The sequence below is a fragment of the Ctenopharyngodon idella genome, chromosome 17 (genome assembly GCF_019924925.1).
Source record: "Ctenopharyngodon idella isolate HZGC_01 chromosome 17, HZGC01, whole genome shotgun sequence".
Classification (NCBI taxonomy): Eukaryota; Metazoa; Chordata; class Actinopteri; order Cypriniformes; family Xenocyprididae; genus Ctenopharyngodon; species Ctenopharyngodon idella.
The window spans coordinates 11030716-11044698 of NC_067236.1; the positions used below are offsets into that span (position 1 = coordinate 11030716).

General features: G+C 36.9%; 2 protein-coding genes across 2 annotated transcripts; one reads left to right on the forward strand and one right to left on the reverse strand.

The window, feature by feature from the left end:
* Positions 1 to 109: 109 nt before the first annotated feature.
* On the reverse strand, positions 110 to 8167 carry mis18bp1 (MIS18 binding protein 1). Its single transcript, XM_051868619.1, has 18 exons — positions 8017 to 8167; positions 6596 to 7240; positions 6406 to 6504; positions 6209 to 6298; positions 5622 to 5899; positions 5395 to 5468; positions 5032 to 5153; positions 4859 to 4949; positions 4651 to 4763; positions 4261 to 4427; positions 4056 to 4131; positions 2958 to 3972; positions 2655 to 2824; positions 2408 to 2547; positions 2117 to 2259; positions 1864 to 1942; positions 1683 to 1734; positions 110 to 663 (listed from the first exon to the last, which is right to left on the reverse strand). Exons 2-18 carry the CDS (start codon positions 7176 to 7178, stop codon positions 557 to 559), a joined length of 3399 nt encoding a protein of 1132 aa, XP_051724579.1. The 5' UTR covers positions 7179 to 7240; positions 8017 to 8167; the 3' UTR covers positions 110 to 556.
* A 662-nt stretch (positions 8168 to 8829) lies between these two features.
* Positions 8830 to 13879, forward strand: im:7136021 (uncharacterized). Its single transcript, XM_051868913.1, has 4 exons — positions 8830 to 9682; positions 9759 to 9950; positions 12998 to 13214; positions 13333 to 13879. The coding sequence occupies exons 1-4, from the start codon at positions 9034 to 9036 to the stop codon at positions 13535 to 13537; spliced, it is 1263 nt and encodes a 420-aa protein (XP_051724873.1). The 5' UTR covers positions 8830 to 9033; the 3' UTR covers positions 13538 to 13879.
* Positions 13880 to 13983: the final 104 nt, after the last annotated feature.

A 13983-nucleotide genomic window follows, 5' to 3' on the forward strand; every position in this document is an offset into this window, starting at 1 on the left:
AGGAACATGATAAAGAAAAGACAAGACACACAGCTGAGACTTCACTGCTAGCCCAGCATTTCTGCCATTTCCCCCCAAAGAATGCTAAAGTAAAACTTGTGAACAAAAATTAAACTTGAACCATTTTATTTGTTCATACATTGTATTTGCTTATATTTATTTACTATACAATACAATCAAATAAAAGAATCTAAAATGTTGTATTTTCAGTGAGGAATAATTCGAACAACTTGTTTCTTTTGCACTTCTTTACACTGAGATATTTATCTTCTTTCATTAGAGTTTGATGGTATAACATCTGCAGATTATGAATTCCAATATAAAAATATACAATCCATTGATAAGCTCTGAACTGGCCAAAAACAAGGCACAGGCATGTTTTATAAGCTATGAAGAGCTAGCAAACATGAGCCTTGGTGTCTGACAAACCAAAACGCACTTAAAAACAACCGGTTTCCAAGTAGAAGCTAAAATATTGTAAAATAATGTGATTAACAGCACTGAAACTAGCTCATTTAAGATCATTTTTACAAATGCTAAACACTGATAGTGAAACTCAACAGTATTCCATAAAATAATCATCCTCCTCATCGCTGTCATCAGCTCTGGATGGGATATCCTTATCTGACAGCATATTCCACACCACAAAGTCATCATCTTCAGCTGTTGAAAACATGGATGATGAAGAAAAAAAAAAAAAAAAAAAGGATAAACAACATAGCATTGAATTGAAACATATGCTCTGTATCATAGGCTATGTTCAGATTGCCAGAAAAAAAATCCAGATAGGTTTTTGAAACTCAGCAAAAAAAAAAAAAAAAAAAACATGAAATTGTTTTTTTCCAAATCTGATTCAAAATCTGATTTGGAGGTGGTTTGAAATGCGATTCGAATCAGATTTTTATGGATAGGTCTCAGTCTGGATGCTCAAATCGGATTTCAAATGGTCTTTTACGTCATTCAACACGACACACAATGAAGAAGTCAAACCCTGTGACTATGTTGTGGTGTGTGTATATTATATTATATTATATATATATATATATATATATATATATATATATATATATATATATATATATATATATACACACACACACACACACACACATACAGTAGTCAACATTTGAAGTGGAACAAAAAAGTTCAAAGTTGTCCTACGAACCAAGTTGTCCTAAGAAGGTTTTAGGACAACTTTGATGAAAGGTTTTGATCCACTTTAAATGTTGACTACTATATATAATATAATATAATATAATATAATATTATATATATATATATATATATATATATATATATATATATATATATATATATATATATATATATATTTATATATTATATACACACACACACATATATACACACACACACGCATTCTACGACGTAGGCATACCCACGTGTGTGAAGAGGCTTTCAAAACGGAAGCAGGAAAAATGGAGGTGCACCTCCAGAACCTCCATTTTCCTGCTTCTGTTTTGAAAGCCTCGTCACATACCTTGTCACAAAAAATAATAATTTGCAGATAGATTGGTTATGTCTCTGGACATACAAATCTTATTTGATTACTTGTAATTAATAGTGCAGACAGCCTGCCTAAAAAGATCTGATTTGAGAAAAAAATCTGATTTGCTTGCAGTCTGAACATAGCCATAGAATTACCAAAAATGTAATGTGCATACCAACACATCTCTTTAGGGTCTTCTTGACTGCTGGAGTTGGTGTAAGCTTCTCCTACACAAGAACAATAATGAATCATCGTCATATTGATTGAAAAAAACAACATGTTCCTATCAACAAATAAAACAGTTGGATCACTTATGGGAACAAGGTTAAAGACAAGTGGGATTTGAAAATTGTTACCACTGGTGTAGCCTTTTTGCCCCGTTTCAGCCCTTTTTGTTTCTTCTGAAGATGGAAAATGTACTTGTCCATGTTATTCCTTAAAATAAACAAAAAAAATGTAACTGAATTATACAAAGATGCAAATTAGACATCTGCATTTTGAATATTTTCATTTTCAAATGAAGCAATAAGCCTGATGAGTGCACTCAGCATCCACCCACTAAATACTCCAAAAGCGTGAAAAGCTTTGGCAGTCGAGATGAAAACTTACTTATTGATGGATCCCAGCATTCCTGGGCTGATGTGCAGACACTGAGGGGTTTTGGCAGAAGTAGAGAGGCTAGAACTCGGCGTCTGAGGGTTCTGGAGCTGGCTGAAATCCTCATCCTCTCCATTTGCAGCGAACACAGGCAACTACAGAAGACAAAGGTCAAGTTAGATTTTTTATAGTATAAACAAGATAAATGATTCAAACAGGGGGCTATACCAGGCCTGTGTGTGCAATTCATATGAAATCTAGTTCAGTGTAAGTGGATCTAAATCAACCAACATATAAAAGCACCTTGATTTGCTTATTGTGCATTGGTGAGCTGGCAAACACATCATCATGGTCATCTTTAGGCATGTGGTCCAAGAAATGCCTCATCTGCTGTCTCCTTTTAAGAGTTCCAGCTTTAGCAGTTATTTCAACTATTTCCTTTCCTGTGAGCAAAAGTAAGATCATGCATTTTCAATTGTATGAATTTGCAAACAAAAACTTCCACAAAAACTGTCATAACTCATCAAATTATACAGCAAAAGATAGGTACCTGGCTCCTCAGTTGCGGCCGGTTTCTTTGATGCTTTTTTTCTGGGTCTTTTGTTGGTCTTCTGATGGGCATTATACTGTTCCTGACACTCTTGAGCCGAACGAGTTCCAACAACATATGCAACGTTTGCCCAGTAACCGCTCTTGTGCTTGGGTAAGGAGTTGACTGCCCTGTCCAAAGAGATACACAGTGATATCATGATCTGTCTACATTTCTAAATGCCATCCAATGGAATGACGTGAATTCATAAAGTCATGGCCAGACAAAAACATTTTAATATTGGCTTTCAAGATAGAAGCTTACTCGTGTAGTTTTTGTAGCTCTTCTTCAGTCCATTTTCCATCCAACAGCTCATCTTGTTTATTTGTATTGCTGTTTTCTGTTTGTGGCTTTTTGCTTCTAGTGTTTGCTTTTCCCGTTTCAGATTTCTTTGATCTTCTGTTATTAGAAGCAGCATGTTGAACACTTTCCTCAACCTCTGAGTGCTCAGAATGCATGTCCTCTGAGGAAACCAGGTGTCCATTAATTTTAAGTTCAGATCTACCTTTCCTTTGTCTTGTCCTCTTCAACAATAACGTGGCCTTCTTGTCGTGTTGTTGTCTCTCTTTATATTCATCATCATCTGTGGGAAAATCAATAGAATCTCCTGCCAAAACATCATCTGAATTTCTCTGCAAGACCTTTTTTGGTCTACGTGAACCTTGTTCATTTTGTTCCTTATGACTGGTAGAGTCTTGCGGCACAGAGGTCTCAATCTTATGAGGTTTTGTTAGCTGTTTATGGTCTGTGGACCCTTTTCCTCTTTGCCTTTTTGGAGGGTCTGGAGATGCAAATGAGCTGTTTGAGTCTGTAGAATATTGGGCTCTGGAGTTTAAGCGAGAGCTTCGGCGTAAGGAACTGTTATCGAGTGGCATGGAGTGCGGTTCATCCTGAATTTGTTTTTGGGAGGTCTTTCTGTTGCGCTTTGAATCATTCTCAATGCCAGTTTCTTGTTCATCATATGACATTCCTCCATCTCCAAGTGAGAAATTAGCATTCACTGCATCAACTTTTGGCATTTCTGCCCCAGAACCCACAACGGCATCCTCTCCTCCGAACTGTTGTTTTCTCAGAGAGGCTCTTTGAGGTTGACTAGCTTTTTGTTTCACTGCATGACCCGAATTAGAGCTGGAGGCCACAACTGGGGGTCCTTTCTGAGTTCTTGTAGGTTTATTCAGTGTGGTGCTCTCTATTTGATCGCTTTGGGGTTTGGAATGCTGTTTGATCCTCCTCATTGGCACTGACAATTCATCTTCACTGCTAGATGTGTTACGCCTCCCTTTTGTAAAACAAATATAAGTGAAAATTTGCAATGAAAAACCAAATCCACTTTAAAAATACAGGCATGTTATCAATACATACCTCTTCCCCGAGTTTCAGGCCTGAGTGATTGTTGCTCTGTGATTTGTGATGTTGCCAGAGTTACTGGCTTCTTTGGCTGAAAAGAAAAATAACATCAAACTTAAGAAATGGCCCACTTGCACCATAACAATATATAAAGTCCCTGCAAATGTCACTAGAGATCAAAAGACATTGTTTGCACTGCTGAATAAAATAAGAAGAGCACCGTAGACAGCAGTGAGGTAGAGTAGTCTTCATGGATAGTGACATTCATGTCAGAGTCCATAACAATCCTCCCTCCTTTCCAGTATTCTAATGGCGGTTTGATGAGTCTGCCACTGCGGGAAACTTTTGCACTGCCCGGCTGACTGCTGTCACAAGGTGTGATGGGAGCTGTACAACAAAAAAAAATGTGTGACCGTTTCAAACCTATGAGGATGACCAGAGATTAAACTGAATATCTGAACGCAGCTAGACATTAAATGAATCAATTAATTTGTGAACCCATTCTAATTCATTCTTCAAAAAGAAGTCACTCAAAAGAACAATACACACTCACATCAGACATGATTATATACAGGCCATTCTTTGCTCATATGACATATGATATACTCACAGGTTATAACGCCTTGAATCTTGGGATGTTTGGATGTTGAGTTTTTAGAAGCCTGTTGATTTCTTGCTTTGGGAGGTTTCACACTGCTGTTGTCCTTCTGACTTTTCTGTGTTCTAAATCAAAAACAGGTAAAACCATTTATTGAAATGTATAGTTTCTTTTTTTATTATTTGATGATACATAACATAACACAGTTGAGCCAACATACCCCATATGACCACTCAAAAACTGATCCAGGTACTCTTTCCACATTTTTGGAAACCCAAACAGAAACTTCTTCAAAAACCATGATGGAAACGCTGTAAAGGTAAAAACAAAATAGTTAAATAAAGTAGACACAATAAAAGTAAGGAAACCTTATTTAAAAAGCATTTCTCTTACATGAACTGGGATGTTTGGCCATTTTCCCAATGAGGACATAGGTTCTACCAGATGAGGTCTTGAGCACATTACTCGAGACTCTTTCAATGATGAAACTGCTGTGCCACGGTATCATAGTGTCTCTGTATGTATCAAACCATATTAAAGCTACATGATTTCTGAAATTATACAGCTTATATTTGTAATAGGTTTGTAAATTTTGTATTAACAAAAAGCATAATGCTGTAATATAATAAAATTTACATTAATTTATAATGTAGCAAACACAGACAATATGTCTATACCAAAATATACCAAAAGCAAAACAGTCAAACAAAACAAATAAGGGGGAAAAAAAAACAAAGTAAAAAGCAAATATCTTACATTCGAATACCATCAACCACAAGGTCTTTGTTGAGCAGTTTCAAAACCCAGTCTTTTAAATGAATCCCCCTCACCTAAAAGAAAAGGACAATGTACTAATTTAAGACTAATGCTGAAATACTGATCACCATTACAAAATATAAAACCATCAAATCACTTTTTTTGCATTTCATTTTATCAACGATCTTAAAAACCACAAAGAAACAATGATAATTTCCTTAACTTACATTGGTTCCTTCATCTAGCACCATGGCCGCTTTTCTAGCTTGTTGTTTTGACTGAAACACAGACACCTGCTTTCGTGGGATCAAGACGCGGGGAGAAAGCTGCAGGAGAGGATCTTCCAGAAGATTATGAGAGGGCTGAGGAAGTCCATGGTCCACTTCTGTGCACTCCGACTGACCAAATGGACCAGACTCAGGACTACTAGACATGTCATTTTGGAGGTCTTCCTCAGTGTCTTTTTCTACAGAAATGCTCCTCTCACCAAATACAACACAACCACCTGCAAACAAATTTCAGAACAAATTATGATCAGTGTCATATTACTCTTTACATGATAGATACTTTTGCATTATTATTCAGATTACAGTAGGTCTATGTCTGTAGCCCAGGGTTCTGTAAAAACTAGAATCAGATCTATTGTCAAGTAGGTTTAAAGATGAATAAACACACACATACGCATACAACTGGTCATCATAAACAAAGCCTTATTTCATTATATGTTTATGACAAAAGGAGATTCTTATCGAGACACACATCACTCCAAACTACTATAGTTTTGAGTAATGCAGGATAAAATAAAACATTATACCTCTATTTCCACTTAGATAATTGATGGGTTTCTGCTGAAGCTGGGCTAATGTCTCATCAGGAACTACCTTGCCCAACAACACACAAGGCTCTTGAGAAAATAAAAATACAACAGATTTTATAAATTAAATGAGTCCAACTGAATACAACTGCGCTGAAATCTCAGAGAACAGCAATTGCTAAGATATATAATCATACGTCTGTTTCTGTTATAAAGATTCTCCGGTATTTGCTTTCGCCTTGCTTTCATCTCTGAGAACATCTCCATAGGCATCTTCTCCAGTAAAACACATGGCTCTGGACACACAAATAATGAAAAGAAAAGTGAAATTAAGAGAATTAAATTACTGCAATATGTATGACATCAAAAAAAAAATTGAGAACTGACCAATAAATGACTGTGACTCAGTATTAAAAGTTTCATTTTGTCGTCCAGGCACTTTATGAACATTGATGGAATGACTTTCTTGTGGCAAGTCTATTTCACCAGCCTGTGCATCTCCACTTGGTGACTTTGGAGGTGAGAGGGCTAACACATATGTCTCCTGGTTGGCGTTACTCTTTTGTGAGTACTGGTTCGAGGGGATACCACCACAGATCTCCTGGTTTCTTACATGATCAGAGGCTGCCCCATGCCCTGCAGAATTTTGTCTCTGAACTTTTGCCTTCATTCTCGCAAAGATCTTTGCTGGTGTCTCAGTGCACCTCTTCAGCATCAGGTCAGCTTTGTCTTGAGGGGTCACCTCTGCCGTGGCATTGATGCTGCTGAGCTCACAGTGGATATTTGGGCTATTTTCTTCAGCACTCTGTGCAGTGGAGTTCATCACCAACATGTCTCGGTTTGAAATCTTTCTGCCTGACCCAGCTGCCCAATTGTGAGCTGTTGTAGGTATGGTTTTGACTGGTGTGATCATGTCACCAGCCTTAGGGACTTCAGGTGGTATGAAATAGTCTTTTAGTGGATGATACATTGTGGAGGAAAGTCAGTCTAACGGTTTACAACCCCGTTGTGATCCATGTTCTCAGCAAAATCCTATAAAATGTAAAGAAAACAAAACTAATGAGCAAAAGAAGTGGAAAAAGTGAAGATTGTCTATAAAATTTGACGTTTCCACTAATAATCAGTCACATGATTTGTAATATGACACACAACATCAGTTCTAACTTTAAAAATTAATACATATCTTAATGAAATTATAACAAACAAATCTTTAAATCCAAATATTTCAAAACTTCTGGCTGTAAAATACTAAAGACAAAACGAAAATAACCCCGTGTACACTTATCCGTCGATAAACCCCATGTAAAACGATCGATTACATATCCGTGAATTTCATAAACATAGCCATTTATGTTAAGACTGTGTCTTGAGATCTATGATGACTAGTTTTACAAGTTAATCATCTTTGTTTCTCTCTAAGACTGTTCATAACTTTTTAAAGTCAGTTGCATAAAAACGCACATTGGCATAATTTAATACTGAAAAGTAAGCCTGATTACCTAAAGTAAGACCGAAAAGTAAGACTAAACTAACTGCTAGTTGGTCATACCAGTTCTTGTGTCAGAGTTTATTAAATTAGGACATTTCAGTAGCTTTTATAAAATTGCCTTAGAAAAAAAAAAAACATTACTGTTGTGCATTTTGAGACAAAACAATGGCAGTGACATATTTTGTCAATACAAGTTGCTTTCAGTTAAGAGAGCTCAAACATGCATTTTAGTCTGGGATTAGGCTTCAGCCTTGTCTGTGAAACCGGGCATTAAAGATCTAACATAATATATAGTTGAGTGAATAACATTATGGCCTACCTTTACTGAAAAAAAACCCCCGACTCGTTCACCATAAATATTCGTTTGAATTTTCCCGGATAAAGCGCGGCTAACGTCTCACGTCGCGCAAGGACTGCGTCACTTCCGTCAACGGTGCTAGGAAGTAAGTGATTCATTTCAGCGAATCGGTTCTTTCGAAGAGTTAGTTTCAAAGAATTGGTTAAAACAGTTCTGCGATTCTTTTACCTCAAAAACACATCACATTACATTTTGATGTCCATTACGTTTTCCCATTAGGATTTATTAGGCTAATTATAGCGTTTATTGTAATTCCATGTTTCCCATTTCAGTTTGTTGAGCCATCAGCCATGATTCGGCTTACAAAACAAAGCCATTTTCAGCCTAAATAATTTTGCATTAAACAGTATTAAAACTAATTCACATCTCTTGACTAAAAGATATTTGTATATAAAAAGGCTATTTATTAAATTCAACTCTATAAAAAATAAAATAAAGAACATAAATAGGACATTTGTAGCTTTTATAAACGTTCCTTAGAAAAAACATGAGTGCATCTTTACACAAAACAATGGTACTGACATATTTTAAGATATGTCAGTGCAAGTTGCTTTCAGTAAAAACAGCTTCATGACAAACATGCATTTTAGTCTAGGACTAGACTTAAGCATTGTCTGTGAAATCGGGGGACTATGGCTGCGTCTCAATGTGCATACTATCCATCCTAAATAGTATGTGACATTTGTAATATTCAATATTATTTAGGGCGGTTGGGGTGGATAGTATCTTTTCAGTGTGAACGAATCGTTCAGACCGGTTTTGTGAACCGGTTCAATTGATTAACTGAAAAGATTCGTCTCAAAAGTTCTCATTAGCATGTGAGTCAGAAATATGCAGTCGGAAAGAAGATAAAACGAGTAGTATAAAAGAATGAAATGTTAGGAAATAAGCGTGAGAGTTGTATGCAATCCGCCGATAAACGAGAAGAAGAAGAAGAAGAAGAAGAAGAAGAAATACATGTGAGGATAACGTTTAGTAATGGAGATGATGTCCGAGAATAAACTACCGGAGGAGATATGGATCCACGTGTTTGGATTTCTCCCTCTTCGTGACAAATTGAGTGTTCGTTTAAGCTGCACGCGCTTTAAAAGACTGGTCGACCATTGGACCTTATGGAAAGACAGTGTTGTTGTCCTCCAAAGGCTCGAACTCTACAAACCACATTTTTGGAGAACTCTGCGCCAAAGGAAAACCAAGTCCATTGTTGTTGAAAAGGCACATGCAAAAGCATTGGAACAAATTGTGACTTTGCTGCCGTGGATGCGTTCCGTTACTCTGGTTCAGTGCAATGATGGCTCAGCTCTGGTGACACTGGGTGCTTTAAAACACCTCGAGAGGCTTGTCATCCGTCAATGTTCCTGTCGGAGTCTGACCAGCTCACTTTTATCTTTGAGACAACTGACTCATCTCTGCTTGTGTGAGGTACAGAGAGCTTCAGTATCGGAGATAAGTGCTGCTACTTCACAGCTTGTCAATCTTACCTCACTACACTACCATGAAGATAAAAATCCTCTCCTTAAGCGTGCCCTTCATGGCATGTTGAGGCGTCTGCCCAACTTAAAACACCTTTCCTTGAAATTGGGGCCAAATTATGGGATACTTCCTGATGATTATTTTGGGTGTCCGGGTATGTATGCTTTCCAGGTATGAAAACAAAATCAAGTAAAGACAAGAGAAGATTTTCACAATTGTCTTTCACACAGGAGAGTTTGGGCTGAGCAGCCTGGAGCTGCTGAAATATGAAGATCCCTGCCTCTCCCCTGTTGCCTTTAACGCTCTGCCCTCCCTGACAAAACTAACGGTGCACAATAAACAATTGCGTGCCAATCAATTCTGCTGCCGTATCACAAATTGGTTGCAAGGGCTTCATGTTCTCTCAGAACTCAACATTTCATGTAAGTATGAAATAATGCATAAACACGGGCTTCCTTTTTACCTCAGAGATCTTCAACCGGAAATTTCTAAGGTGTCCATAAGATAACTAATTAACTAATAAAATATTGTAACTATTAAAATGCAAACATTACTTGATTACCTGAAAGAAAATCACAAAGTTCACACAGACAAGTTAAACTCAGTTTTTCAGTTTCATGGGTACCCACAGGATCATCCCAGATAGAACACTTCATATAAAGATCACTTCATCTGGAAAGCATCTGCTGTGTACAAACATCTGATAGACATCTTTTAGATGTCAGTTTTACAAACATTCTAAATCATAAACATCTTAAAGACATCTTCTAAACGTCTATTTGACATCTGACAGGAAACGTCCTATAGACACATTGCAGATGAGCAAACACGCCTTCAAGATGTAAACACGCACATCAAATAGATGTCTCCAAGATGTATGTGTGCTATCGGGGATGAATATAATATAACAATATTAATAATAATAATTATTGCTATTATTATTACAAACCCGATTCCAAAAAAGTTGGGACACTGTACAAATTGTGAATAAAAAAGGAATGCAAAGATGTGGAAGTTTCAAATTTCAATATTTTATTCAGAATACAACATAGATGACATATCAAATGTTTAATCTGAGAAAATGTATCATTTTAAGGGAAAAATAAGTTGATTTTAAATTTCATGGCATCAACACATCTCAAAAAAGTTGGGACAAGGCCATGTTTACCACTGTGTGGCATCCCCTCTTCTTTTTATAACAGTCTGCAAACGTCTGGGGACTGAGGAGACAAGTTGCTCAAGTTTAGGAATAGGAATGTTGTGCCATTCTTCTCTAATACAGGCTTCTAGTTGCTCAACTGTCTTAGGTCTTCTTTGTCGCATCTTCCTCCTTATGATGCGCCAAATGTTTTCTATGGGTGAAAGATCTGGACTGCAGGCTGGCCATTTCAGTACCCGGATCCTTCTTCTACGCAGCCATGATGTTGTAATTGATGCAGTATGTGGTCTGGCATTGTCATGTTGGAAAACTGGGCGCTGATAACTTGGGTTGTCCTTGTCCTCTTTAGTCCGGATGACATGGCGTCCCAGTTTTCCAAAAAGAACTTCAAATTTTGATTTGTCTGACCACAGAACAGTTTTCCACTTTGCCACAGTCCATTTTAAATGAGCCTTGACCCAGAGAAGGCGCCTGCGCTTCTGGATCATGTTTAGATATGGCTTCTTTTTTGACCTATATAGTTTTAGCCGGCAATGGCGAATGGCACGGTGGATTGTGTTCACCGACAATGTTTACTGGAAGTATTCCTGACCCATGTTGTGATTCCCATTACAGTAGCATTCCTGTATGTGATGCAGTGCCGTCTAAGGGCCCGAAGATCACGGGCATCCAATATGGTTTTCCAGCCTTGACCCTTACGCACAGAGATTGTTCCAGATTCTCTGAATCTTTGGATGATATTATGCACTGTAGATGATGATGATAACTTCAAACTCTTTGCAGTTTTTCTCTGAGAAACTCCTTTCTGATATTGCTCCACTATTTTTCGCCGCAGCATTGGGGGAATTGGTGATCCTCTGCCCATCTTGACTTCTGAGAGGCTCTTTTTATACCCAATCATGTTGCCAATTGACCTAATAAGTTGCAAATTGGTCCTCCAGCTGTTCCTTATATGTACATTTAACTTTTCCGGCCTCTTGTTGCTACCTGTCCCAACTTTTTTGGAATGTGTAGCTCTCATGAAATCCAAAATGAGCCAATATTTGGCATGACATTTCAAAATGTCTCACTTTCAACATTTGATATGTAATCTATATTCTATTGTGAATAAAATATAAGTTTAAAAGATTTGTAAATTATTGCATTCCTTTTTTATTCACAATTTGTACAGTGTCCCAACTTTTTTGGAATCGGGTTTGTATTTGTAGTAGTAGTAAATGTCATTTTTCATATTAATTTAATACGTTATTTATCATAATTTGTTATATTTTACTACTAATATACTATATTATTATTTTATATTGATTTTAATCTATTGTCAGCCCTAGTTTCTGTTGGATCATTAAATGCTCAGTTCACCCAAAAATGAAATAATTCTGTCATTAATTACTCACCCTCGTGTCGGTTGACGCCCGTAAGTTCGTTTATCTTCGAAACACAAATTAAGATATTTTTGATAAAATCCAATGGCTCAGTGAGGCCTGCATTGCCAGCAAGACAATTAACACTTTCAATGCCCAGAAAGCCACTAAAGACGCATTTAAAACAGTTCATGTGACTACAGTGGTTTAACCTTAATCTTATGAAGCGACGAGAATACTTTTTGTGCAGCAAAAAAACCAAAGTAACAATTTTATACAACATGATGGGTGATTTCAAAACACTGCTTCATGAAGCTTTACGAATCTTTTGTTTTGAATCAGTGGTTCAGAGCGTGTATCAAACTGCCAAAGTCACGTGATTTCAGTAAATGAGGCTTCGTTACGTCATAAGTGTTTTGTAATTTCAATAGTTCACGTGACTCCGGCAGTTTGATCTGAACTACTGATTCAAAACAAAAGATTCGTAAAACTTCGAAGCTTCATGAAGCAGTGTTTTGAAATCGCCCATCACTAGATATTGTTGAATAAAGTCATTATTTATTTTTTTTGGTGCACAAAAAGTATTCTCGTCGCTTCATAACATTAGGGTTGAACCACTGTAGTCACATGAGCTGCTTTAAATACGTCTTTAGTAACTTTCTGGGCATTGAAAGTGTTAATTGTCTTGCTGGCAATGGAGGCCTCACTGAGCCATCGGATTTTATCAAAAATATCTTAATATGTGTTCCAAAGATGAACGAAGGTCTTACAGGTGTGGAACGACATGAGGGTGAGTAATTAATGACAAAATTTTCATTTTTGGGTGAACTAACCCTTTAAACAAGCATGTTAGGGAAGAACATAAGAACATAACAATTCAGCACTTGATCTTGATCTTATTGTACAATAAATCCCTCTACAGTTTTGTCCTTTCTTTTGTATTTTCTAGTAGGAGTCCCACTCCAGGTCTATGCTAAATCAATACCCAGGACTGTGCAGCGTTTGTCTCTCATGGGAGTGAAGGCAGATTTGGAGGCAGTCAGGATCATGGCAGAGCAGGTGCCAGATCTCCTTCACCTCCACTTGGACTTAAGTTGTCACAACAACTGTGGTATAATCAAAGAAATACCTCAGATTTTCCCAAAGCTGCAGGTCCTGAAAGTGAGGTGAGAGTTCTTTTGTCATGAATTGTAAATATATTATGTCAGAATAAGTAATTGTACTGCTTTTTGTGTGTATCTGACCTCGGTTAACTTTTTATTCTAATCAACTTCTCTCTTTCAGACAGCAAAATCTTCCAGAATCAGTGTTCCTTCAGCTTCAGAATCTGTCTCAACTTCAGCAGTTAGTGATTTTGGATGCACCCCAGAGCTACAGTCCTACTTTCCTAGATCTGACTAAAAAATTTCGTGACCAAACAAACAATAGAATCCATGTGCTTCATTCCAATTCAAAGGACCAAACCGCTTGTTTTTGTGGTTTTAATTGATGCACTTCATTGTTTCTTATGTCTTTGTAATATAGAGGAACATGTATGTTGTGTATTTGATGCATTTGGTTACGATTTCAAACATGTACAGATAATCGTGCCTTATATACAGCTGTCTTTGTAATATAGAGGAACATGTATGTTGAAGATTAAAATAGGAAATACATTTTAAATAGTGGATTAGTGGGCACACTCTCTTTTACTTTTAAAACGTTGTGAATGATATTAGCATTCATTTGACTCTTTACAAAGTGGTACATATTTAGAAAATTGTATATTCACTCAAGGTCTCTGTAAATTGTCTCAAATAATAAAGGAAAATAAAGAATACAGTAAGAAGTCTCCATTTCTATCCTTATCATCCGAACCTCTCCACTAGGTGGCAATCTATTCACACTTGGTTATAAAAAAAACAACCTTTTCCACTCTTCATGGATCCTTTCAGT

Bases quoted from the DNA above. Each gene is read 5' to 3' on its own strand.
- im:7136021 (XM_051868913.1), top strand. From the start codon at position 9,034: ATGGAGATGATGTCCGAGAATAAACTACCGGAGGAGATATGGATCCAC. The intron at 9,683-9,758 runs GTATGTATGCTT...TCTTTCACACAG, and splicing joins TGATTATTTTGGGTGTCCGG to GAGAGTTTGGGCTGAGCAGC. The intron at 13,215-13,332 runs GTGAGAGTTCTT...TCTCTCTTTCAG, and splicing joins CTGCAGGTCCTGAAAGTGAG to ACAGCAAAATCTTCCAGAAT.
- mis18bp1 (XM_051868619.1), bottom strand. From the start codon at position 7,178: ATGTATCATCCACTAAAAGACTATTTCATACCACCTGAAGTCCCTAAG. The intron at 6,505-6,595 runs GTCAGTTCTCAA...TTGTGTGTCCAG, and splicing joins TGAGTCACAGTCATTTATTG to AGCCATGTGTTTTACTGGAG. The intron at 5,900-6,208 runs GTATAATGTTTT...ATTTGTTTGCAG, and splicing joins TTATCTAAGTGGAAATAGAG to GTGGTTGTGTTGTATTTGGT.